This window comes from Leishmania major, chromosome 30 (genome assembly GCF_000002725.2).
Source record: "Leishmania major strain Friedlin complete genome, chromosome 30".
In the NCBI taxonomy this organism is placed as follows: Eukaryota; Euglenozoa; class Kinetoplastea; order Trypanosomatida; family Trypanosomatidae; genus Leishmania; species Leishmania major.
This window is the reverse complement of record NC_007271.2, coordinates 1,332,670-1,355,871: the sequence shown is the minus strand read 5'-3', so window position 1 is coordinate 1,355,871 and position 23,202 is coordinate 1,332,670. Positions and strand designations below refer to the sequence as shown.

The 23,202-nt window shown below is 58.0% G+C and overlaps 9 protein-coding genes across 9 annotated transcripts; all 9 read right to left on the bottom strand.

Moving 5' to 3' along the window:
- Positions 1-251: 251 nt before the first annotated feature.
- Positions 252-863, bottom strand: LMJF_30_3590 (40S ribosomal protein S14; the record flags this gene model as incomplete). The annotated part of the gene is made up of 1 exon (XM_001684917.1): positions 252-863. One exon carries the CDS (start codon positions 861-863, stop codon positions 252-254), a length of 612 nt encoding a protein of 203 aa, XP_001684969.1.
- Positions 864-1,605: 742 nt separating this feature from the next.
- Positions 1,606-3,849, bottom strand: LMJF_30_3580 (putative serine/threonine-protein kinase; the record flags this gene model as incomplete). The annotated part of the gene is made up of 1 exon (XM_001684916.1): positions 1,606-3,849. One exon carries the CDS (start codon positions 3,847-3,849, stop codon positions 1,606-1,608), a length of 2,244 nt encoding a protein of 747 aa, XP_001684968.1.
- A 2,473-nt stretch (positions 3,850-6,322) lies between these two features.
- LMJF_30_3570 (putative zinc finger-domain protein) lies at positions 6,323-7,123 on the bottom strand (the record flags this gene model as incomplete). Its single annotated transcript, XM_001684915.1, has 1 exon — positions 6,323-7,123. The coding sequence occupies one exon, from the start codon at positions 7,121-7,123 to the stop codon at positions 6,323-6,325; it is 801 nt and encodes a 266-aa protein (XP_001684967.1).
- A 1,061-nt stretch (positions 7,124-8,184) lies between these two features.
- Positions 8,185-8,673, bottom strand: LMJF_30_3560 (putative mago nashi-like protein; the record flags this gene model as incomplete). Its single annotated transcript, XM_001684914.1, has 1 exon — positions 8,185-8,673. One exon carries the CDS (start codon positions 8,671-8,673, stop codon positions 8,185-8,187), a length of 489 nt encoding a protein of 162 aa, XP_001684966.1.
- Positions 8,674-10,764: 2,091 nt separating this feature from the next.
- Positions 10,765-12,291, bottom strand: LMJF_30_3550 (cytochrome p450-like protein; the record flags this gene model as incomplete). Its single annotated transcript, XM_001684913.1, has 1 exon — positions 10,765-12,291. One exon carries the CDS (start codon positions 12,289-12,291, stop codon positions 10,765-10,767), a length of 1,527 nt encoding a protein of 508 aa, XP_001684965.1.
- Positions 12,292-13,404: 1,113 nt separating this feature from the next.
- LMJF_30_3540 (conserved hypothetical protein) lies at positions 13,405-14,775 on the bottom strand (the record flags this gene model as incomplete). Its single annotated transcript, XM_001684912.1, has 1 exon — positions 13,405-14,775. One exon carries the CDS (start codon positions 14,773-14,775, stop codon positions 13,405-13,407), a length of 1,371 nt encoding a protein of 456 aa, XP_001684964.1.
- A 1,548-nt stretch (positions 14,776-16,323) lies between these two features.
- On the bottom strand, positions 16,324-17,067 carry LMJF_30_3530 (conserved hypothetical protein; the record flags this gene model as incomplete). Its single annotated transcript, XM_001684911.1, has 1 exon — positions 16,324-17,067. One exon carries the CDS (start codon positions 17,065-17,067, stop codon positions 16,324-16,326), a length of 744 nt encoding a protein of 247 aa, XP_001684963.1.
- A 1,614-nt stretch (positions 17,068-18,681) lies between these two features.
- On the bottom strand, positions 18,682-19,860 carry METK2 (S-adenosylmethionine synthetase; the record flags this gene model as incomplete). The annotated part of the gene is made up of 1 exon (XM_001684910.1): positions 18,682-19,860. The coding sequence occupies one exon, from the start codon at positions 19,858-19,860 to the stop codon at positions 18,682-18,684; it is 1,179 nt and encodes a 392-aa protein (XP_001684962.1).
- A 694-nt stretch (positions 19,861-20,554) lies between these two features.
- Positions 20,555-21,667, bottom strand: LMJF_30_3510 (conserved hypothetical protein; the record flags this gene model as incomplete). Its single annotated transcript, XM_001684909.1, has 1 exon — positions 20,555-21,667. One exon carries the CDS (start codon positions 21,665-21,667, stop codon positions 20,555-20,557), a length of 1,113 nt encoding a protein of 370 aa, XP_001684961.1.
- Positions 21,668-23,202: the final 1,535 nt, after the last annotated feature.

The window sequence follows — 23,202 nt, the reverse complement described above, 5'->3', positions numbered from 1 at the left end:
GATGAGCACGGCAACTCTGTTACAGAGAACAGAAAAGACCCTGCTTTCCCCACCCCTGCGCCATGCCACCACCACCTCACATGAATACAACACGCCTCTCCCCCTTCCCCTCCCCCCCCCACACACACAACCAGCACGCAATGATGGCCTCGAGTGCTGTCAATAGGGTCATGAGGTGCCCAGTGCAACAGCCAGCGTGCTTCATGGGAATGGGGCAGAAAGGGAAAGAGCCAAAGCGCCTGCGCCTTCGCCTAACGGGCTTCTGTTATTTGTGGTCGGTGTTTTTTTTCTTCGCGACAATAAAAGGATAACAAATCACAAACACAGGGAAACCAGCATATCGTCACCAGCGTTAGCTCGCTCTGCTGAGCAGTCCGCAAAACGCGCGGTCGCAAGGACCTTACAGGCGGCGACCACGGCGGGAACCCTTGCGGCGGGTGGAGTCGGTCGGGATCGGGGTGACATCCTCGATGCGGCCAATCTTCATCCCGGCGCGGGCGAGCGCGCGGAGGGCGGCCTGGGCGCCCAGGGCCAGGGGACTTGGTGCGCACACCACCGACGGCGCGCATCTTGACGTGCAGGGCGTTGATTCCGCACTCCTTGCAGCGCGCCACGACGTCCTGGGCGGCCATCATCGCAGCGTAGGGGGAAGACTCATCGCGATCGGCCTTCACCTTCATGCCACCGGTAACCTTCACGTACGTTTCGCGGCCGGACATGTCCGTCACGTGCACAAACGTGTCATTGAAGGAGGCGAAGATGTGCACGACGCCGTAAACGAGGTCGCCCTTCTTCACGTTCGGGCCGTACGCCTTAACCTCCTGCTTCTTGGACATTCTGGTAGCCTGCACAACATTCAGCATAGCAGTACGGAAGGGGGAACGCGAGGAAACGGGCGAGCACAAGCGCGTTGCGTAGTCGAAACAAAAGAAAATAACAGACGGAGCGCAAGTGTTGCGATTTGAGTGGCACAAGCGGGCACACAAACGTCAGAAAAGGGATTGTGTGTGTGTGTGTGTGTGTGTGTGTGTGTGTGTGTGTGAGGGGCACAGGAAGAAAAAGGGAAAAAAACGACGAGAGGAATGAGGTCCCAAGTGCACCAATACACGAACACAAAAAGGAAAGCGGCAATCAAGAAAGGCGAAGCGAGGGCAGAGTTGCAGAGAAAGAGCGGATGCATCACAGCGCGGGAAAGAGAGGAGGGAGCAGGTATCACTTTCCCAAGATGCTCAAGAGAAGTAGACAGCCCTTTCTCGCGCGTAGTTGCAGCAAAGGAGTGCTTTGATCGCGCAATCGTCTTTCATGCGTTGACCTCCAGCCCAGGGACTCTCCACATGTTGCCCTGAGCAGCCGCATACTGCGGACGCGGAGTAATGCTCACCGTGTCACTCGGCTATTGAACGAAGCAGGACCCCCATCGAAGCCGGCGAGCAACCGCAGCGGAGAACAGGGAGGTAAACACGAACAGTAGCGGAGATGCGCCGATGCCGTCTCCTTTCCCCTTTCGCAAGCGTGTGCATATTTGACTATGGGCCTCTCAGCGTCGCACGTGCAGCTGCGTTCATCCTGTTGGCTGTTTTGTGTCCTTTAAAATAGCTTTACCTTCTACTCCTCGCCATCGCTACTCCCCTCTTCCTCTTCATCTGTGGCTTCCTCGTCGTCCTCGTCGACGCCATCGTCGCACGGAGCCGCCTTGCACACCACCACCACCCTCTCCGGTTCGTCGGAGCCCTGCGTCGTCCCCTCTTCGTCATCATCGTCGGTGCCCATGTTCTCATTGTCCGCCTCGTGTCCATCGCTGCCGTGGTCGTTCGAGAGCCGGTCCGTCTCCTCCGAGAGCAGACGAATCACCTCCGCGGCAGCCTCATGGGCTGCTGCGTCATCTAAGAAGTTCCCGGCGAGGACCGACTGAATGTCGGCAATCGTCAACCCTCGCTCCTCTAGGTAAGTGCGGTTGAGAATGGGATGCTCCTCCCAGTACCGAAACGTCTCGGAGCGGTCAGCATTGCTGTCCGGCTGGCGGGAGCGCTTCGCCTTCAGCTCGCTGGAAGGTGCGGAAGAGTAGGACTGTGAAGAGTCATCGCTGTCGGTCTCCTCCTCCTCCTCGTCCGAAGCAGAACCTTCCTCGTCGCCGCTGTCCTCATCAACGAAGCACAGCGGCGCGTAGTCGTCGTCTTGGATATCGAAGAACGCGTCGTGGTCACGCAGCATTGCGGCAGGGGTAGCGCGGGTGTCGGGCGCGTACTCTAGCATAGGGAGCAGGAAGTCGGCGATCTCCTTAGCCTTTTTCTTGGTAAACTTGTGCCGCTGATGGAGCACGTCCTCCAGGGCCCAGTACTGTAAATCTTTGATGTTGCGCAAGTCCCCTTTCGAGTTGTAGTAGTAGCTGCGGTACTTGCCGTCGCCCAGTCGCATGCTCTCCGGCAAGTCGCCCAGGAGCTCGCTCATTAGAGCCAGATGATCCTCATCACGCGAGTAGTCGTCGCCCTTTTTGGGATCGAAGAGGAACTGGCCGGTGATGAGCTCAAAAATCATGCAGGCGCAAGACCAAATGTCGATTGGCGTCGAATATGGTTCGCCTAGGATAACCTCGGGGCAGCGATACTGCCGTGTCTGCACCTCGTCCGTGAACTGTTTGTACGTCCAGCAGCTATTACCGAAGTCGGCCAGGATGACATGGTGAAAGCGCTCGACCTCCCACTCCGGGTCGGTCTTGCTTCCTTCCGAATCTGCGTCTCCGTTCTCGTTACTGCCGTGTTCGTCGCCTCTAGATTTGTGGTCGCCATCGTCCTCGCCCAGGAACGTCTTTCGCTCCTCCTTCGCCAGCTTCTTGTAGTAGCGTCTTCGCTGTGATTTGGTCATGGTCTTGGGGTCGCGCTCCGTCAGCTTTGGGCGCTGATGCAACGGGGGCGGGCGAAATTGCTTCATCAGCGATATTATAGAATGCTTCGGGGTCGATAAGAGTACATTCTCTGGCTTGAGGTCTGTGTGGATGATGTCGATAGAGTTGATGTGGTCGAGGCCTATAAGCACCTGCCGCGCAATGCACTTGACAATCGGTAGCGGGATGCCGCGGTACTCGTAGCGCTCCATCAGGGAGAGCAAGTTCTCGCCGTAAACGTCAAAGAGCATGCACACGTGTGTACCATTCGGCCCAGTGTGCTTGAAGTAGTCATTCAAACGGGCACAGCAACGATTCTTGTGCGGGTCTGCCTCCATAATCTCCGAGAGCAGCTTGATCTCGTCGTAGGCGGCCTCGCTGTAGCTGGCCGCCGATTTCTGAATCTTCATGGCCTGGTAACGCTCCTTCTGATAGTCCCACACTAACCACACCGTAGAGAAATAGCCCCAGCCCAGCTTCTTGACGACGCGGTAGCGGTCATTATAGACTTCACCAATGACAACGTGGTGGTAGCCTCCCTTGCGGTACTCCCGAGAGGGCTCGTTGGCCGTGTCACTGTAGTCTTCTTCGGTGCCGCCACCGTCGCCGTCGCCGCCGTCGCTCCCCACGTCGCCCTCGCCGTCGCTGCGGTGCGTCGTGCTCTGCTGCTGTTTGAGTCGGTTAGCGATCGTGTGCGCCTGCTCCTTCGTCATGCCGGTTTTCACGAGGATGCCCTCCTTTTCTGCGATCTCCTGGCACTTCTTCTCTTTAAGAGACTGCAGCTTCTCCTCCGCCACCGGCTCCTCGCGCTCGATTTCCTCGACGAGGGCCGCCACGGTTTCACGAACATCGCGACTTACGCTGCTCGTGGGGTCTATGAACTTGGCCTTGCGCTTGTTCTTGTCATTCTTGCTTCCCTTCTTTGAAGCGCTTTTCACTGGTTTCCCGTGCTTCTTGGACTTCCCCATTTCCGAATGCTCACGGGTGCGTCCGTGTGCACCTGGGCGTTGTGGGTGCTACGATTGTTGTGAGAAGGCAGCCAAAATGTCCGGCCGAGAAGCGGAAATCGAGTAGAAAGAAAAAAATAAGTGAGTAGCCAGCTGTGCAACGGGCAAGCAAATTCGAAATGCGAGGCGGGGAGGAGGAGAAGCCGGCACAACCGGCAAGCGTTGTGGTGTTTGGTCAAGGAGCTGATGACACTCGTAAAGGGCAACAGATGATACGCCAAACAGTAGCGCAAACAAGGGAGAGAGACGGAAAAGGAAGGCGAGCTGGAGGAGAAGCCGGGGCGGCCGTGTTGCGGACAGCGACGGCAGAGGCAATAGGGCGTCGAAAGGGAATGAACGGCAACGTGAGATACAATTCTACACAAGAGAAAGATCCAAGGAAAGAGAAGCCAATAAAAGATAGCACACGAAGAATGGATAAACACTCAGGTAAAAGGCGAACAACAGATGTGTTGGGGAAGGCACGAGGGTCTAAGAATAAATCGACAAGAGCAGCGAAGAGAGAGAGAGAGAGAGCGAGAGCAAGACGGCTACGGTGTACACACCTTTCCGCAAAAAAAAAGATGGGCACTCCCCTTTAAGTGGGTAGCTGGACAGACGGTGGCGTAGCGGTGCAAACGACTCGGTAATGCACACATGCACGTAAACGAGCAGCGCGAACACTCTCGGTACTCTCGGCACTTGGTTGTGGTGTGCGTCTTTTGTGTGGGTGTGGGTGTGATCTGAGTGAAGAAAGAAAGGGAGGGAAGGAGGAGAGAGAGGGTTCAGTGGAGAAAAAAGGTAAACAGCTGAAGTGCGTAGCGCGGACGACGCGGTAGAGAGAAGAGCGCGTGTGATAAAAAGCAGCAACGGTGGAGAGGAGGGTTTGCTCGAAAAGGGAGGGTTGAAGAAGACGACGAACACACAAGAGAAGCAGAGCCATTGGGAAAGGTAGAGTGCCCTCATGCCAGCGTTGATGAGACCCCGCTGCTGAAAAGTGCACTGGCTGTCGCAGATGGCGCGCACGGTCCACTTCTCTGCACACGGGGCCGGCGGCCGCGGAGGCGTAACGCCACCAGGAACTCCAAAACGAGTCGGAAAACAAACGATCGCCCTTTTCTCTGTTCCGTTTTCGCCTTTGTTTCGCTGCTTTTCGTGTCTTTTTACTTTACTCACAACGAGAAGAAGGCGCACAGACACGCGCTCACAAACGTGCGCGCGTGTGTGTGCACCTGCTCTCTTCATCACCGCCACACCACTCCTCACGGCTATTAGAAGAGGACGTCATGGCGAGCGGCGTAAAAAATAGACAGTGGTCGATGCACGCACACACACACACGCATACTTGCAGAGCCGGGAAGTCTTCTCAAGCCTTCCGCGCAGGGGTCGGTACAGCAACACAAGTACATGCACGGGCAAGCAATACAACGCCATCGCGTGGACTCAGCGGTGCATATATGCGTGAGTCTCTCCAGGAGTTCGGGAGAAAGGGTCACGTAACACTGCAGCACCACACTCACACGCCCGCACACACAAGCACAAACACAGACGTCGCAGAGGAAAATAGACAAAAAAGAAGATTGGCAAGGCGAGCGGAAAAAAATGCGACCAGTAAGAGGAGATAGAAAGCAGCGTTATCTATTCAAGTGCACGACGATAGAGCCGGCTGTGCGTGGAATAGCAGTTGTGTTCGTGTTCGTGCCAGGGGTGGTAGGTGAGGCGGTCGTGAGGATGTGAAAGGTGGAAGGGTGCGCGTGAAAGAGCTGGTCAGAGAGACGCGCCAAGAGAGTTGCCCGCAAACACGGCAAACGGTAGACGGAACAAAAGAAAGCCGAAAGACAAACTGAGACAGGGGGGAGGAGGAGGGGGCGGAGCAGCAATGCTATGAAGCGAGAGCTCATCACTACTGGTCCATGCGCTAACTGTACAGATCGGCACCACCGTATTCACAAAAAAAGACTGCCTTTCCTGCAGGAAGACGCAGCGGCCCCATCCCCGCATCTCCGCCTTCACACCCTATTCACCTCGGGACAGATGGTCCGCCCTCAGCGCCTCCATCAACGGTGCCCTCCCCCCCTCTCCCCCTCCATCAGCCTTTGCTGTGTGTCACATCAACAAGAACGCGGGAACATCAAAGCAATGATACCGACAAAAAGAAAATGTGAAGTCTACTCAAGAGCATCCATTCATGCGGGGAGGATATGAACAACGCTCGCTGGTGGTAGCGAGCACCGTCCCCGCTCGCTCTGCCAACGAGACCGATAAAACAGATCATGTGTCATTAGCGTCATCGGCACATTTCATGCGTCTCGTTTGGAGGTGAGACTGGGGGTTAGCAGCCGTTCGCCTGCCACCTCCCGCTTCGCTCCTTATCGCTTCTCCCCCGCCTTCACGCGTGCGTCACGGCTCTCTCGAGCACGGAGGCGAGCGCCGGCAGAAGAGGGCGACGCCGCGCTCACCGCTGCAGAGCACGCAGGAGCTCCTCAATACGCGCGCTTTCGTATTCCTTTCCAGAATCCCCGCCGTCATCTGTTGAGGATGTGGCGGTGGCCGTGTGAAACACGTCATCCTTCTTCACATCCGCCTCAGAGAAGCTTGCCAGCTGCGTCTCCCACTGATCGAGCAGCTCCTTGATCTCGGGAGAGCTGTCAGCCGCCTTACGCAGTTGCTGATTTCGGGCAAAGAGTTCTCTCGCGAACAACTCGCACTGCTGAGTCTTCTCCTCCAGCTGCTTCTTAGAAGCATCGTGCTGGGCCTGCTCTCGGCGCAGCATGCCCTCAAGCGTGGTGTTGGCTTCGACATGCACCGTCACGAGCTCGCGCTGATGTAGGACCTCCTTGTACAACATGTCCAGCAACTGCTCGAGAGTATAGTGGCCTGAAGATGGCGGCGGCGGTGGCTGCGAGGCACGCAGAGGAGGTGTACTGCCGGGAGAGATGTGCTGCGGGCGCAGCACCGGTGTGTGCCCGTCGGGCCGCAAAGGTGCGCGGAGCTCCTCGACGCCGTGGGCGAAAGTGCAGCCGCGGAAGGCGCATGTCCCTGTCTGCTCCCAGTTGCGGCAGATGGTGGTCTTGTACTTGGTAGGGTCGACGCCGACACGCTTCGGCACCCCGACATACTGCTCGTCCCCCAAGGAGAAAGATGGCGGCGCCTGCTGCCCGTGAGACTGCGGCAGCAAGGACGGTGAGACGTACGGGTGCATCGCGGGACTGGGGTGCGACGACGAGTAGCTGCCGCCCTTGACAGAGAAGGTCATGGCTCTGATGTCGATGCTTGTTCTGCGGATATGCGCCACAAACGGAAGAGTTCGCAGACGGGTATTTGGGTTCAATGGCGAAATCAACGAGAGCGGAGCAAAACAGCACAAGAGGCAGGAAGGGGCAGCTTATGACGGGTGTGCATGCGTGCTTGTGATTCCGTGCTGACCGTGCAAGCGAGAGAGAAACCCCGTGTTATCGCGCACGAATGGGAGAAAAACGTGCCAAAGCCAAAGATCCAAAACAGCGTATCACGTTTTCCTATTGTTCCCCACTTTGCGCCCTTTTGTGCTCTTCCGTGCGCGTCGCTCCTGGTTGTGCTTGACGGTTCAACGAGGATGATGAGCGTCGTACAACGGTGTTGGCATGTGCGTGCGTATGTGTGAGTGGGGTGAGGGCGGGTGTGGGTGCTTCGTACACGTCTCGTTTCTCTATGCAGAGATGGGCGAAGGCGCTGCTGGATGGTGATTCGGTGCGATGGCCGTGACGCGTTGACGCGGGTTCGTGAGAGAGAGAGAGAGAGAGAGCGAGGAAGGCGTGGAACCACAAAGGAGTACGAGAATGCGACACATGCGCATGCCGTCGTGTTGCGACTCACGGGAAGGGCAGAGGGCGCGATACAAGCAGCTTATGGGAAGGAAAGGGAAAGGAGCTCCCACACGTGACAAGGCACAGTAACAAGAACGCATTCACATGAGAACGCTGATCTCCGTGGGACTGCCAAGGACTCTCTCGTCACTACGCTTTCTCACTCTACACTGTGCTGGAGTGCGCCCTCATCAGCCTCCTTGCCCGCTAGCAGGCCCCTTCTTGGCCGTCCTTGTGCATCAGCACAGACTTGCTGGCGCACATAGACCAACCAACTTCACAGCGGGGGCAGGAGAACGAAAGGGCAGACGGGAATGGCAGCTCACGTTAGCCGCACTGCATTTTTTCTTCACTTTCGGCGTTCGCCTTGTTATGAAGCCATGCTCATCAATGGTGCGTTCTCTGCCGTGCGCACTCAGCTCTACATGGGTAACCTCTCGCTCCCCAAGAGATATCATAGCGCATGGACACCTCAGATCGGCTTAATTTTAAAGTGAATGGAGACCAGCGCGAAGATGAGCGCCTTAACATCCCGCACAAAGCTGTAGAACCTCACCAGGCTGACGGTCTCTGAGCTCTTCGGAATGTCGGCCATCGACGTCAGCTTGTTAGTCACCAGCGATATATGGGTGTTGCCGAGGTGAATCTCCAGCTCCTGTCGCCCATTGCGATCCGGAGCTGGCCACCGCTCGTCGTCACTCTCGCAGACCGAGTACTGCACAATGAGCTTTTTCACCTCCTCGAGCACCGCTGGAGACACGCGTGCTTGCTTCTTGATGATGAAGTCGTTTCTATAGTTGCTGTTGTTGACGTATTTTAGTGATCCGGTCTCTGATATCTCGAACTCAAGAAACTCGTTGCCGTAGCGGCCAGTATGGCCCGAGTAATACCGCACGTAGTACAGCTGAGACTCCATCGTCTCTGCCGGCGAGACGGCGGCCAAGTCTTCCTGTTCCGCCATTGTGCCGGACTACACTAAGAGGGGTATCCGCTGACTTGCAAATGCGTGCAGTGGTGCGTGTGCGTCGGGGTGCGTTGTGAAGAGGGCACAAGCCAGTGGCAATCCGTTCTTCCCAAGCGAAGCCCCTCTTTGGCAAGTAGGCGTTGCTCGAGCGTGTATCATTCGATGTAGAGGATTGAGAGAAAACGAGGCGGGAGCGGAGAGTGTGCAGCGGTGGTGAACACAAAAGTTTGCACGTGCGTGGTGAAAAGGCATGACAGGTGTGAAGCGCATGAAACTATGAAGCCGAGGAGTGTTAAGACGGCACGAAATCATCCCAGCTGAAGACGACAGCTCACCCACGATGGCGCCACGGAACTCTCCCTTTTCCACCCGCCTTTCCTAGTGGCACCGATCAAGGTGCGGTGTAACGATACTCAGTGAGACGGCGGGTTATCGTGGTATCTGTTGCCGGACACATCACAGTGCACCCCTTTCTGACCCCCACGCCCTCTTTTGATTGAGACGTGAAGAGCGGCCGCGAGCAGAGAAGCGCCAGGGACCCACAAGCCACACGAGGGGCGCTTCGGTGGGGGATGTCCGCGAGAATGGGGAGGTAGACCACGTCACCCAAGACCGCGTGCCGCACCGGTGAAAGTCGAGAGCACCAAATGGGCTTTCCACAGCGCTGAAGCCACGGACGCCCTTTTTCCATCCATCACTGGTAGAAGCCGCTAGCGCGTCCTACGCTTTTCCTTGCGCTTTCGCGCCTCTCTTGCCTTGTCGTCTGCGGCCCGATCCTAACATACCTTTGCCTCAGTGAAATTCGAAAAGCGAAGTCGCTACCACCAGCGTCGACTTTAGTTTTCCCTCCTGCATTCCTCTGCATCTGCGGTCTTATCTGCGACTAAGCATCCTGCTCTCTTGAAGTTGCCTCACTGGGCCGTGTGTACGCGGCACGCGTGACTCGCGCGAAAACAGCGAGTCGTCGGGGGGGGGGGCAGTACCAGAGCGAAGTGCGTGCGCGACAGCGGCGAAGGTGGCAACGACGTCCGAGATGCAACGGCAAGCGGGGAAAACAAAATGTAGAGGCACACGCACAAGCTTCATACACGCTCCCTACGCCGACGTCGGCAGAAACATCACAAAGCACAGGACATGCAGAAAAAAAGTAAGCAAACGCAAAAACAAAGAGAAAAAAAAAATACGGATGATTTGAGAGGACGATGGAGTGGACCATAACACAAGCAAAACAAACCAAACCATCGCTGATATAACGGCAGACATTACTGAAGGGGAAAAAAGGCGGAGAGATGGAAAAGAGGAGCGGTGGAGGGAACACTCTGACGCGAGCAAAAACAACGCAATAAAATGAATGAGGAAGCTCTGTGTTGACTGACGAGCTGTCAGCCAAGAAGAGAGCAACCATAGAATATACCTAATGAGGCGAGGAAGAGAAAAAGAGGCGTGAATGAAGGAGGAGTCGGTGCAGAGAGAAACGAAAACGACAAAGAGCGAGAGGCAAACGTCGACTCGCTGAACACGCAAGAGCGATACATACGTAACTCCAAAGACACTGGATAGCAACGTAGGGAAGTGGCTGCACACCACCACCACCTTCCCACTATGAATCGCGGATACGACAACCCCCCTACTCCTACGCACGTAAACCCTCTCTTGCTAATCTTTTCTTCTCCCCCCTCCCCCGGCCTTCTCTGCTTTAATGCTTGGAGAGCAAGGGATCTGAAAATACTCACTTTCTGCTTGCATGTCTTCGCAGAGGTGACTGACCAGCTTTTCAGTTTGTTCCATTTTCGTTGTTTCTATTTGCTCTCGATCCTTTCCACCCTAGCCTCCCCCCCCCCCTCCACCATCGTGTCTTGAATTTTCGATTTCGGCTACTTCAGACATCAGTGCGGCGACACAGACGCGTGTGGAGGTTGAAGCTTGAGATAGGCAGAGAGTGAGCAGCACAGCGGCCACAACCTCGTTGGGCCCTCGCCTCTTCCAGCCATCAGTTGATGCGCGCACTCACGCGCACGAATGTGAGCAAGATGAGGTGGCAAAAAACGCGTGTTATGCGCTGCCCCCCTGCGTTTCTCCCTCCTTGGCCTACACCTTCTCGGCCGTTGGCTCGATCCCTTCACGGTACCGCCACGTCTGTAGGCAGTCATGAGGGTACAAGGTGGGCAGGTACAGAATCTTGTCGGAGTCAGGAGTGCGTGTGCGCTGCCACTCGACGTGGTGCGCGATGAGTGCGAGGTACACGGTGAGGTGGTTGATGGCGTAGTTATAGCCGACACAGCGGTGCGGACCTACGCCGAATGGGATGAACTGCTTCGCGAACTTGCGGTCCTCCTGGCGCTCAGGGCCCATGCGATCCGGGTCGTACGTGTCGGGGTTCGTGAAGCCCTCCCGACAGCACGCCACCAGCGACGGAATGATCATGCTACCCTTCCGCACAACCGTCTTCTCGTCCAGCTGGAAGTCGCCGTGGACCTTCATGGGCACCATCGGCGCCGGTGGAAAGAGGCGGAGCTGCTCCATCACGCACTGGCGCGTAAACGTCATCTCCTGCACCAGGTCATACGTGAGCGGCTCGTTGTTGGGGCGCAGGCGAGCCTGCTCCTTGCGGACACGCTCCAGAATCTCCGGGTGGTCGGCCATCGTCGCCGTAATCATCGTCAAGCTGGCAGTCGATGCATCCTGGGAAGCGAAGAGAAAGTCGAGTATCGTGTCCGCCATGGCGTGGTCGGATGAGTACGCCGGCGCGTCGCCACCCTCTTCCTCCGCCTCCTTGATCTTTTCCAGCACCGTCGCCGTCCAGAAGTCGAGCAGGCAGTGCGGCTCAGCGTCCGGCTTCGCCATGCGGGCCTTGCTGCGGCGCACCGCAGCCTGAAGCTCCACCATAGTAAGCTTGCGGGCCTGCACCGCCTTGTACAGCGGGGTGCCAGGCAGGTACAGCGGAGCAGAGAGGAAGCCACGGGTGATGATGTTGTAGTTGTGAGTGAACTCGGTGTGGTTGTGCAGGTGCTCGCCAAGGAACACTGTCTGCGAGGTCTCGCAGTTCAGCTCGCGGATGTGCGTGCGCATCTCCTCTGGCTTGCCGCCCCACGGGTAGTCCCTTACCCAGCGACTCAGGTGCTCGTGAATGAGGCGCTCTTGAATCGGCAGGTACAAGGAAAGGGCCTTGGTGGTGAAGAGATTCATAAAGCTAGAGCGCAGCGCCTTGTGACCGGGGCCGCTCTGGAAGGCTATGTTATTGTCGCCGAGAATCAACTTGCCGTTGGGGTGCAACTGGAGGGTAAGAGTGTCCTCGCCGTTCGTGGCAAAGATCTTGTGGCACAGGTCTGCGCGCGTCACAAAGACGACAAACTGCGTGAGGATGGCCATCCAGCTGTAGCCGTGCGGCTCGTATTGGCGCTGTCGCTCCCAAAAACTGTAAGGGTCCCTTATCATACCCACAACCCCACCGAGAACAGGAATCGCCGTCAGCGGTCCAGCCATCTTGAATTTGTGAATGCTCGCGAACATGATGTTCGTGAGCACGTACGCCGTGGCGTAGGCGAGAGCCAGGAAAATGACCACCTCCATCACATACGGCAGCTGAACGCCGAGGAGACGACTAAACGCGGCCATGGTGTGAGAGGGAATCAGGGGTATAAAAAGCGATTCGACAGGCGGCAGTGCTCTCTGTACCTCTGTGACCGCGGAAAAGCGAAGGGCGGGAAAAGGAAGCGAGAAGTGCGAAGAAAACGTGCCCCAGGTGAACAGAGCACTGCGAAGCGGCGGAGGGGAAGACGCAGAATACGCACGCGGGGAACTTTCAGGAAACGCAGATCACGCACGTGCGTGGCAGCGATGAGCGAAGTGTATGTATGTGTGGGGGGAGGGAGGAGAGACAAAACGGTGCCCTTCGGATCGGGACACGCAATTCACACTCCTTTCTACGAGGTTGATAACTTGAAGTATGATTGAATCAGTCAACGTATACATGTGCATGTGTGCGTTGGTAGGTATGAGCACGCTGATGCGCAGGGGAACTCGTGCAGGGAACGCGACAAGAGCACGAAAAAAAAAACGAGAGGGAGGCAAAGAAGTGTGGCAGTGAGAACCAACACGTCTTTTTTTGGGGGGGAGGTTCTTCTTCCAGTAGGCCCAGCCTTCAGGTCAGCGGGCGGCACATTTCGCAGCAGTCATACCTGACCGCCTACCTACACACAGGCAGTTACCACAGGGATATGCGAAAGAGAATGTGAGCTGTGTGCGAGCTGAGGCAGACACATGAAATCAAGCAGGAGTGCGCCTCGGCAAACCCCCAAACGTGCACAACGCCAGAGGCCAGCCGGTGAAACCTCGAAAAGGTCACCCGCCTTATCCTCGAGCAGCTCACATCATCTCCCCTTTCTCTGTTTCTTTTTTTTACACACGGTCTTAGCAGTCGTGTCGGTACTGTCCTACAGGCTGAAGGGGGTGCGTATTGCACTGAGCCGTCGTCAGCGGGTCGAAGCGTATCAGCAGAAGAGAAAAGCACGGGGAGAAGTGCGATCGGGCGAGTGCGGGCGTGGAGTTCGTCTACCTGCGGTGCAACAGCAAGGGTGCCCGAAGAAGAATGCGCCCCGCTCACGTGCGCGGAGGAAGCGCCGTGCTCAGCCCACACATATCGCCACTGGGGAGGCTGCGCTCACCAAGAGGAGCTCCAAGGACGAGGGCGACACAGAGCGAGGGCAAGGGGAGGGTGAGCGAACCCGTTCACGTCCCCGGCGATGAGGGTACGCTCGACAGCTGCACAGTCACCGGAGGTTTGCTTCGCCGAACGGCCTCTGAAAAACACTGCAGCGCCTCCGTTGCCCACGCCCCCGCTGCTGACCCTGCGGCAGTGCTCACCTCTTTCTTAAAAAAGACGATGATGGCGCGCGCCTCTGGTGTCATACCGAGTTCGCGGACACTCATGTACACGCGTGGCCAACATGTGCGAGCCAACCGAGTCAGAGAGCCGTTCGCTATCATGCGTGACCTGTGCATCACCCAATTCAGCCCATCCTTTTCAAGGACTACTCGCGATGCCTCAGGCGGCACCGACGCCAGGATGTGCCGCAACCGAAGACCAAAAAGTTCACAGAAGCACGTCAGCGCGCGTCTCACATTCGTGTGCACCGCCTTGTTCGACTTGCATGCCTCCATCTCCTCTCGCTCTGCGCGGCCGCTGTCTGCGTACACGACAGGGAAGAGGTACTGCAGGAGCAGCGGCACACAATCATCACTAGTGCTGTCGGGAGCAGCAGCGGCAGCACTCTCGGTGGCAGCTCTCAACTTGGGCCACCATGTGTGGCACTCTGACCCGAAAAGCACTGCTGTCGTAACTGGTACGGCGGCAGCATCCTCCTTCAATGCCATCTGAGAAACAGCCGCGCTAGGCAGCGGAGACTCGCCCGTCAGGAAGGCGAGCCAATGGCACCGCCGCGCATCCCTCGCCTGCAGCCGTGTCCCCTTCTCGCTCAGGTACGCCATCGTACGCTGCCGCCGTCGCCCGCGCCGCTCCCGTGCTACGCGGGCTTTGCCTAGTCGTGAGGACGGTCCTAGAAGATGTTCCTCCAGTCGCAGGTTTAGAAGCTCACGAGCGGCTCGGCGGTTCAGCCACAGCGAAGGAAAGCGGCTGAACTTCACGATGAGGCCTGACGGTACGTGTTTGACAATAGCGGTCTGCATTCGCCTGTTCGTGGCCTGCCCACCTGGACCCCTGCCCAGCGTGCTCTCCTCCTCCACATCCTCCTCGCGGAAGAAGTACTTCTTTTCGAATGGCACACTGTAGTATTTGGTCAGCTCAGACGAGGCCTGGTCACTCTGTCGTTTCTTTCGCCTTTCGTAGAGTAGCCGCAGGATGTCCAGCCGGTCACGCGGCTGCAGGGCTTCATAAAACGCCTTCGCATCTTGCGCTGACTTTTTCTTCATCACGTCCACTAGCTCCTTCGCCTGCGCGACACGGCCGCTCGTGTTGAAGGCGGCATAGCGGCGCCGACTAGGACGCTTTTCTACACTCTCGCCAGCGTGCACGAAGCGTGCGCCATCGTAGATGGTGTGCGAGAACACAGAAGAGCGGGGCGCCACAGCAGCTCGGCGCATCCGTAGCGTTTGCATGAGAGACGTACCGCGCGCGGAAGCCGCAGCGCTTCTCTTTGTACTCGCTCGCCACTTACGTGACCGCCTCTTCGGCTGCTGCACGACTTTGACTTTGTGTCTGTCACGCTAGTGGAACTCGTGCCGTCACGCAGCCGTTTCGGACGACGTACGAAAACAGCGCAGCGTGTATCCGCGTCACGAGTGCAGAAAAAAGTCAGGGCTCCAAAAAAAAAGAGAGAGACCACCACCGCTCCACGTGCGTGCAGTGGTGTTGTCATGAGGAACAGCGATAAATCTCATTGCCTGATGAACACTACGCATATGCGCCGACCTGCGCGATTGACATGAGGGAGCACACTTCACCTTTCCTAAACACCCTCCCGCGCCCGCTCACTGAGAGTCGCCAGAGAATCAGCAACCTGCAAGCCTCGCAAAAGATGATATACACACCCGAGAGAGGTCGCCAGCTCATCAACTTAAATATAGCCTTTCTTTATAGGGAAAACAATAGACTCATGAGACTCGCCACCCGACCGTGGTATCAAGGTGTAAAACCTACGCTCTGTGTGGGGAGGCCAAGGGCCTGCAGCCCGGCCTCCGGGCGCCGCTGCGGCCTCTTGGTGTCGGCGGACAGCGCTTGGCTGGCGCGGTGCCGAGGAGACGCGCGGCCATGGTCGCGCTTGGACCCGCTCACGACGAGTCGCGCTGGCGGCCCAGCACATATGCGCGCACGCACCCGCCGCTGCTCTGCCGTTGCTGCGTTGCGGTGGTGTGGAGCGTGATGGCGGACCCGGCCCGCTCTGCATGCACCGGGATAGCAGTGGGCTGGACGACGCCACACGGCGTTGGTTGTCCCGGCACCTCGACAAGTCCTCGCTGCCAGTGTGTACGCTGCAGGGGACGCACTTCACCCCTGCAGGCCTGGAAGGCACTTGGTTTGCACGGTGTTCAGCCTTTCAGTGCAGCAAGAGAGAGAGGGAGCACGAGCGATGAGCGAGAGCGGCTCCCCCGCGGTACATGCCGATTACGCCCACAGCGCATGCGCGCGAAGCATGCGGCATCTCTCCTCCATCCCGCCGTGCGGGCGGATGAGGCGCCGACCGCGCGGCACGTATCCGAAGAGGGGACGAGGCGGGAGAGGAGGGGCGCCCGCTAGACGCATGTCCCGATTCGACGGCACGACGGTTGTTCCTAGGCGACCGGGACGTAGCCACAGCGCGGCAGCGGTGCGTGGGCTGCGGCTGTGCATGTGCGTGCTTTGGCGAGCTGCTGTGTTGTGGTATAATGCAACACTGCCCCGAAAAAGAAGTAGAAACGATATCCATCGCCCAAGCACCGGTGGAGAGAAACGCGTGCCTGCACAGCCGAAAGTCTGCAAAGAGAATAGCTGACGGGTGTCACGGAAGTGAATCGTGCGTCAGAGAGCAGGAAGGGCAGCACAAAGCAGAAGGCCACGGTCAGCCTGGAAGCGTCTTTCTATATTGCCTTCTCAAACTCTCGATACGCAGCCGTGCTTCTCTCAACCGACGCAACATTGAGCTAAGGTCGGCATTATTGTAGGCCGTACGGCATGTTCTGGCGCGGGCCATCCTCTGAGTGACGCGGCCTCTCCAGCTCTAAGTCGGGCAAAGCAAAGTCCTGCATCTCGTACTGGCGGTCGAACGGTCCAGTGCGCGTCAGCACCTTGCGCTTACTCCACTTATCGACAAAAATGCTTTTCTGTGGGTACGGCCCCTTCCAGGGATCTAGCCGATCCTTAAGAATAAAGTCCTGGTAGTCCTCCCCGAAGAGCTCATTCGTGCCGCCGCGGTAGTTGTACACATGTTGGTAGTACTGCTTGCGCCACTCCCAGCCGGCTTGCTCGGAGGCCAGACCGTTGTGCGAGATCAGTATGACGTCGTCATCCTTGGCGGGCTTTATGAAGCCGTACATTTCCTGGAACTCGTCATTTGTAAGCTGCAGGGCGTACTCGACCTCGTCGCGCGGGAGCCACATACTGTGCGGCACCCACCGATGCATTTTTGCCGGCGACATACGGCAGTCGATGACGAACGTGCGCGGCTCAGGATATCGCGTGAGATGCTCAATGTCTTTGAGATAAGCTTGATGGCACAGCAGGTGATTATAGGCGGCATACTGGCCCTGCTCGTAGATGAACTTGTGCCGATCAAAGTACCACGGCTGGTACTCCTTCGGGTGCCAGTTGAACCACTCCCTAGGGTTGATCGCACCATCAATCATCATGTGGTGACGCGTGCGCCGGTCGGACTGAAAAAGAAGACGCGCCGCTTTCATAGTTGACCTTTGTGCCGTTGAAGCACTCTGGGCGAGGAGAGACAACTCGGTGGGGCCAAGAACGGCGGCAAGGGCCCCGTCAGGAACAAACTGCACCACGACGGCGAAGCACTACGGGCAAAACTCAACAAGGGAGAACGAAAGCGGTTGCAGAATGAGTAACGAGACGGCGCGCGTTCCCTACCCTCAGCAACCGCTTGGTTACGACAAGAAAGAGAGACAAAGACCCAACGGCAGAGCGCAACCCTGCTTCCTCTTACTATCTTGCGCGATGGCAACGATACAGCGCCGTGCAATTCCACTGACGTGCTTGTCCCACAGGAAAGATGGCCACCAGCAATCCCGTCAACCTGCGAGAAATAATTTTACAGACCCTCTTTGGCTCGTGCGCCGTTTTTCCCCGTCATTCTTGGTTTGGTTCCTCTTAAAATATCTCGTTAGCGCCCCCGCCTTCGTGAGCACATGCCATGTTCAGACTAAAGTCGAGAGAACACCACAGAGTTGGAGGCCAAACGCTTCATGAAGTACACACAGCACTTGTCAACAAAAAACCATCACAGCAAAACACAAAACAACAGCGTCCTTTCTAGCTGAGCCCCTCTCAGCGATGTGACGTATGCTTGACGGCATCCCCGTCAATCGCATGCCATTCATTGAGAGCACTGAGAGCACCCGGCACGAATCTTAACCCAAACGCACCAGCCCTTTCACTCCATTTCGCTTCGATGTGCCATTATACCACGAGCAAGCCAGCAAACGCTCACGCATGCACAGCCGCAGCCCACACACCGCTGCCCCGCTGTGGCTACGTCCCGGTCGCCTAGGAACAACCGTCATGCCGCCGAATTGGGATATGCGCCTAGCGGGCGCCCCTCCTCTCCCGCCTCGTCCCCTCTTCGGATACGTGCCGCGCGGTCGGCAACTCAGGTCTGGGTGGGCTGCACGCATCGGTCATCCAAAGCGGGCTGCGTCCAGGGTTCTGCTCGAGGGCGAAAGCGGTGGCGTCCGTTGCGCGAGTAACAGAGGGTGGTCCAGGTGCATGCCGAATGAGCTCAGGGAGGAGGTTGGCCAGCCTCAGGTCAGGGTTCTCTGAGACCCTGCACTCAGTATGGGTGCCATCTTTCCCCCGCCGTCGCATCAAGCCGCGGCATTCCACAATGTGGTGTAGGGACTCTTCACATCGTCGATCGGGCTGTGTTAACGGAAACACACAGGAAAAAAGAGGGGGAGGGAAGGCGGAAAGACGGGATATGAAAACAGAATGCACAAACGCGCAGACACGCAAACGAAGAAACCAGATTAACAGGTGGACGTAAGAGAGAAAACAAAAACGCATCACACGTCTGTTACCCAACATGATCAGCGCAGAGAAAAGCACACGAAAGGAAAGGCCCGAAAGGGGGTAGGGGGGGGGTAAATGATGATGAGAGATGTGACGCCGTAGCAGCAGCTCCTTATAGCGCTGCTGCTATATGCCGGAAAGTGAGGTTGCATGAGTAGCGGCACACCTCGCAGTCGATGAGAAGGGAGCTGAGCCGCTCAGCGGGATAGAAAGGGGCGTGCGTCGCACTCGGTACGCCTGCACGGAAACGCGCCTCTGTGCACGCATTTCGATTACTCGACCATCTTCTTTGGCACCTCCCAAGTGAACCCGCCCGTGCCCGACTCGTCCTTACGGCCGAAGTGGCCGAAGCGCGACGTATCGTAGTAGATGGGGCGGCGCAGGTTCAGCTCCTGGATGATGTCGTACGGGCGCAGCTTGAAGTTCTGCTTCACGATCTCCAGCAGCTTCGCGTCATCGTACTTGCCGGTGCCGTACGTCTCCACGTGCATGCTCAGCGGCTCCGCTACACCGATGGCGTACGCGAGCTGCACAAGGCAGCGGCGCGCCAGGCCACCTGCAACGATCGACTTCGCGATCCAGCGCGCGGCGTACGCGGCGGAGCGGTCCACCTTCGAAGGGTCCTTGCCGGAGAAGGCGCCACCGCCGTGCGCGCCCCAGCCGCCGTACGTGTCTACGATGATCTTTCGGCCAGTCAGGCCGGCGTCGCCATGCGGCCCACCGCGCACGAAGCGGCCAGATGGATTCAGACAGTACTTCGTCTCCGCGTCCAGCATGTTCGCAGGGATCACAGCCTTGATCACCTTCTCCATCAGATCTACGCTGATCTTATCGTTGGTCACGTGCTCGTCGTGCTGCGCAGAGATCAGCACCACCGCCACGCGCTTCGGCGTCAGCACCTGCTTGCCCTCGCGCGTGTCGTAGTCGTACTCCACCGTCACCTGCGTCTTCGCGTCCGGGCGAGCCCACTCCAGGCTGCCGACGCGGCGAAGCTCGCTGTACTTCTTCGCAAGGCCGCGGGCCAGCTCGTACGTCAGCGGCATCAGCGTCTCCGTCTCGTCCGTCGCGTAGCCGAACATCATGCCCTGGTCGCCAGCGCCGAGATCCTCGCTATCGAAGTTGCCCAGACCCTGGCAGATGTCCGGCGACTGCTGCTCAATCGCAACCAGCACATTGCACGACTCGTAGTCCAGACCCTTGTCCGCGGAATCGAAGCCAATGTCCTTGATCGTGTTGCGGACGATCTTCTGGTAGTCTAGCACTGTCTTCGTCGTGATCTCGCCGAACACCATCACCATGCCCGTTTTCGCGCACGACTCGCACGCAACCTTCGAGAACGGGTCGCCGGCGAGGCACGCGTCAAGCACGGCGTCGGATACCTGGTCACACAGCTTGTCTGGATGGCCCTCCGTCACGTGCTCGGAGGAGAAGAGAATGCTGTGGACAGACATTGTAGAGGTGAGGTGGTGGGGTGAGTGGAAAGCGCTGGGACTGTGGGTAGTGCGGAAGGGACGCCGCGTGTGTGCAAGAAACAAAAGACAGCAGGTGTGACGTTGGGCGCGAAGGCGAGAACGTAGAAATGAACACGGAGAGATACGGAGAGGTAAATACATCAGGTGGAAGAGAGTGAGACGCAGAGAGCGGGCGTGCAGAGGACGCCGAGGAAGATGCAGCATGAGCCCGTGAGGGAGCGATCAGACGCACATACACACGCACGCTCGCCTTACCCTATCATGCGCCGGTGTCCCCCTTTCGACGGGCTGCGTGGGCAGGGGTGGATGGGGCCAGCTTCACGTGTCAGTCAATGAAGGAGAACCGCTCTCACTGCCGCCTCGCGGGGGCGCATCTATATCTTTGCAGCTCAGCTGTGCTTCTGCGCAGCGAACGCGCCTGTGAGCGTGTCCGCATGTGCTTTAGCCCGTAGCTGAGTGGCGCTGGCTCGTTCTTGTTTGGTGTTTGGCCCTCTTCTTTGAAGACCCCAGCCAACGCGACCGAGTGAGCTGGGAAGAAGGAAGCTGAGTAGACAAAAAAAGCAACGCTTCTGCATGCGTGAGGGCGAAGCGCTGTTGAAGGCGGTCGTCTGCTCTTGCACGCTCACTAATGAATGCCTGTGCATTTGTGTGGCCTACTTCCAGGCAGTGGCCATTATTTCTCCTCGTCATCGATCACCTCGATTGTGGAGTGCTGCTCTGGTCTTGCGGCCTTGTACACAATCTTCAGCGGTCGGCCAAGCTCCGTCTCCACTATATATTCGACCTGCGCCACTACCTCCCGCGAATGCGAGGCGATCCAGTCCTTGAGGCGGTGGTTGACAATGATGTCTTCCGGCTTCATGGCAGCCGAGCATAGTGGACAGTTCCACACGTTTTGCCGAGCACATTGAATGAGCACCGCCGCCAACTCCATGCACTGCAGATGCTCGCAGTACATGCCCCGCACAGGGATCTCCATCGTGAGCGTGGTGATGGGGCACTGAATCTTCACCGACACCTCCGTGATTGCAACGACGCCGCGCTCGCCGCAGGATGACAATGGCGATCGCCGGATGACGGGCGCTCTACGCTTGTGATACGTGGACACGATGCGCTCGCCGAGCTGGGCCAACTCTACTTCCTCTACAAGCACACAAGCGATGACGCCGCGCCACATCTCCATCTCGGCCACATCGCCAGAGAAGATCACCTGTAAGGAAAAGAGATCCCGTTCAATCGAGAGCACAAGGGGCGTGATATCCACCGCCATTGCGGTTTTAACTGCGGCCGCCTCCTTGGCGGGGGAAAGCTGCCAGTTCGGCGGTAGAGAGACGGGTGTGTCGTTGACGTACAGCGACATGGCAAGCTGTGCGCCTTCCATCTCCGTTGGCACCATCCACCCCGTGGTGTGTTCGTAGGCCTCTGTCAAAGGCACGAGAAGCACGCGCCGCTGTGGCGAGAAGCCCTCCGCCGGTCTCTCGTGCAGCGTGTGAGGTGCAGGCAGCGTCGTGGTCAGATTGCTGTTTTCAACCACCACCGCCCCGAGCATGTCCATGAAGTGGTACACGGGCGACAAGACAAACCTCGACGGGTTCTCGAAGACTTCGTGGCGGAGCACCTCAAGCACGTGGCGCCTTGCAGCCCGCACAAATGGTAAGGCGTCCTCGTCCTCCTCGCTCGCATCACCACCCTCGCCGTCGCCGGCAGACAGAAGCGAGGAAGACCTGCCCGAAGTGCGCTTCGCAGCACTACGTGCAGCGGGCAGCGCCTCCGAAAGAGCATGCATCGCACCCCTGGGATCATGCCTAGGACAAGTTGGAGCTTCCGCAGTCGGTCGAGAAGAAGCCGCCGCGAGCACGCTACGGTCTGCTGCCGCAGGTGGTACCGGAGAGGGTGGTGGCTCCGCGGGCCGCTGCCGCTTTCGGGCCTGCCGTCTCGGTGCGTCTTGCCTCCGCAGGCCCCTCGACGCTACAGAGGCGCGTGCCTGCTGCAGCTCCTGTCGGAGACGCGCTGCCGTTGAATTACCCACCGCACCCAGCAGAGATTCGATGTTACGCAACTCGGTAGCAGTGAAGGGCAGAGCGTCGCATTTGTTTTCTCGCTCACTTGTCGGAGCAGGCCCCGCAGGTGGGCCGTCAGGAGAGGAGTTCAGGAGGCGACAGCACTGATAGTCGCGCAGGACCTTGGCCACCGCCTCCGCCACCGTCTCGTTAGCAAACCACGCGTCTTCTTCGGGGGTGCGGGTGTGTGGTTCCGCATGCAAAGGGCGTACATGGGCCTTGTCAGCAGAGAAAAGGGGATAAAGCTCCCCTGGGCTGTGATAAAACTCTACGCAGCAGTCTTCACCGGCGCACAGAAAGGCCTGCATCTCCTTGTCCGTCTCTCTCAACGTGCCGGGCCACCAAACACCGTCGTCGCACTTGACCCATACCTGCGTGTTGGGCGGATACTGCATCCCCAGGCCAACACAGCAACCGAATGAGAATGGGTGAAAAAGAAGCGAGGCACCTAAGGATGCGCACACGGATGGCGCAACCGTCCCTCTCTGTCTCTCTCTAAACGCAGCGCAGCTCCACACTAGCGTGCGGAAGACGGTCTCCACGTGTGTCAGCTAAGCACCCCATCAAAGCGGCACGCGAGCACCCACCACTTCCTCATCCGAGTGACGCAGAGATAGACAGAGAGCAGTACACACAGTCAGGCACACGTGCCGCCAGTCCGTATGCGGGCGGTTTCGTAGCCGCCGGACGGAGCAAAACGAACAAAGAGCAAAGAAAGAAAGGAGGCGCCATGGAAGAAGGAGTACGGAGAGAGCAACGTAGAGAGGTCGGATGCAAAGTGCCATACTAAACCGCTAGACCATCGTCAGCGCCGCGTACTGCCGCGCGCACCAAAATCCGCATGAAAAGAAAGCCTCCATGCGCAGCGTCCAACCATCGCCCAGCGTCTGACCAGAGAGAGTTCGCCTGCGGCTTCTCCCTCTCCACCTCCATCACCAGGCGGGTAGCCGAGAAGAGGTGGGAGACTCACATTTATTGTTTTCGCTTCAATGTGCCATTATACCACGAGCAAGCCAGCAAACGCTCACGCATGCACAGCCGCAGCCCACACACCGCTGCCCCGCTGTGGCTACGTCCCGGTCGCCTAGGAACAACCGTCATGCCGCCGAATTGGGATATGCGCCTAGCGGGCGCCCCTCCTCTCCCGCCTCGTCCCCTCTTCGGATACGTGCCGCGCGGTCGGCAACTCAGGTCTGGGTGGGCTGCACGCATCGGTCATCCAAAGCGGGCTGCGTCCAGGGTTCTGCTCGAGGGCGAAAGC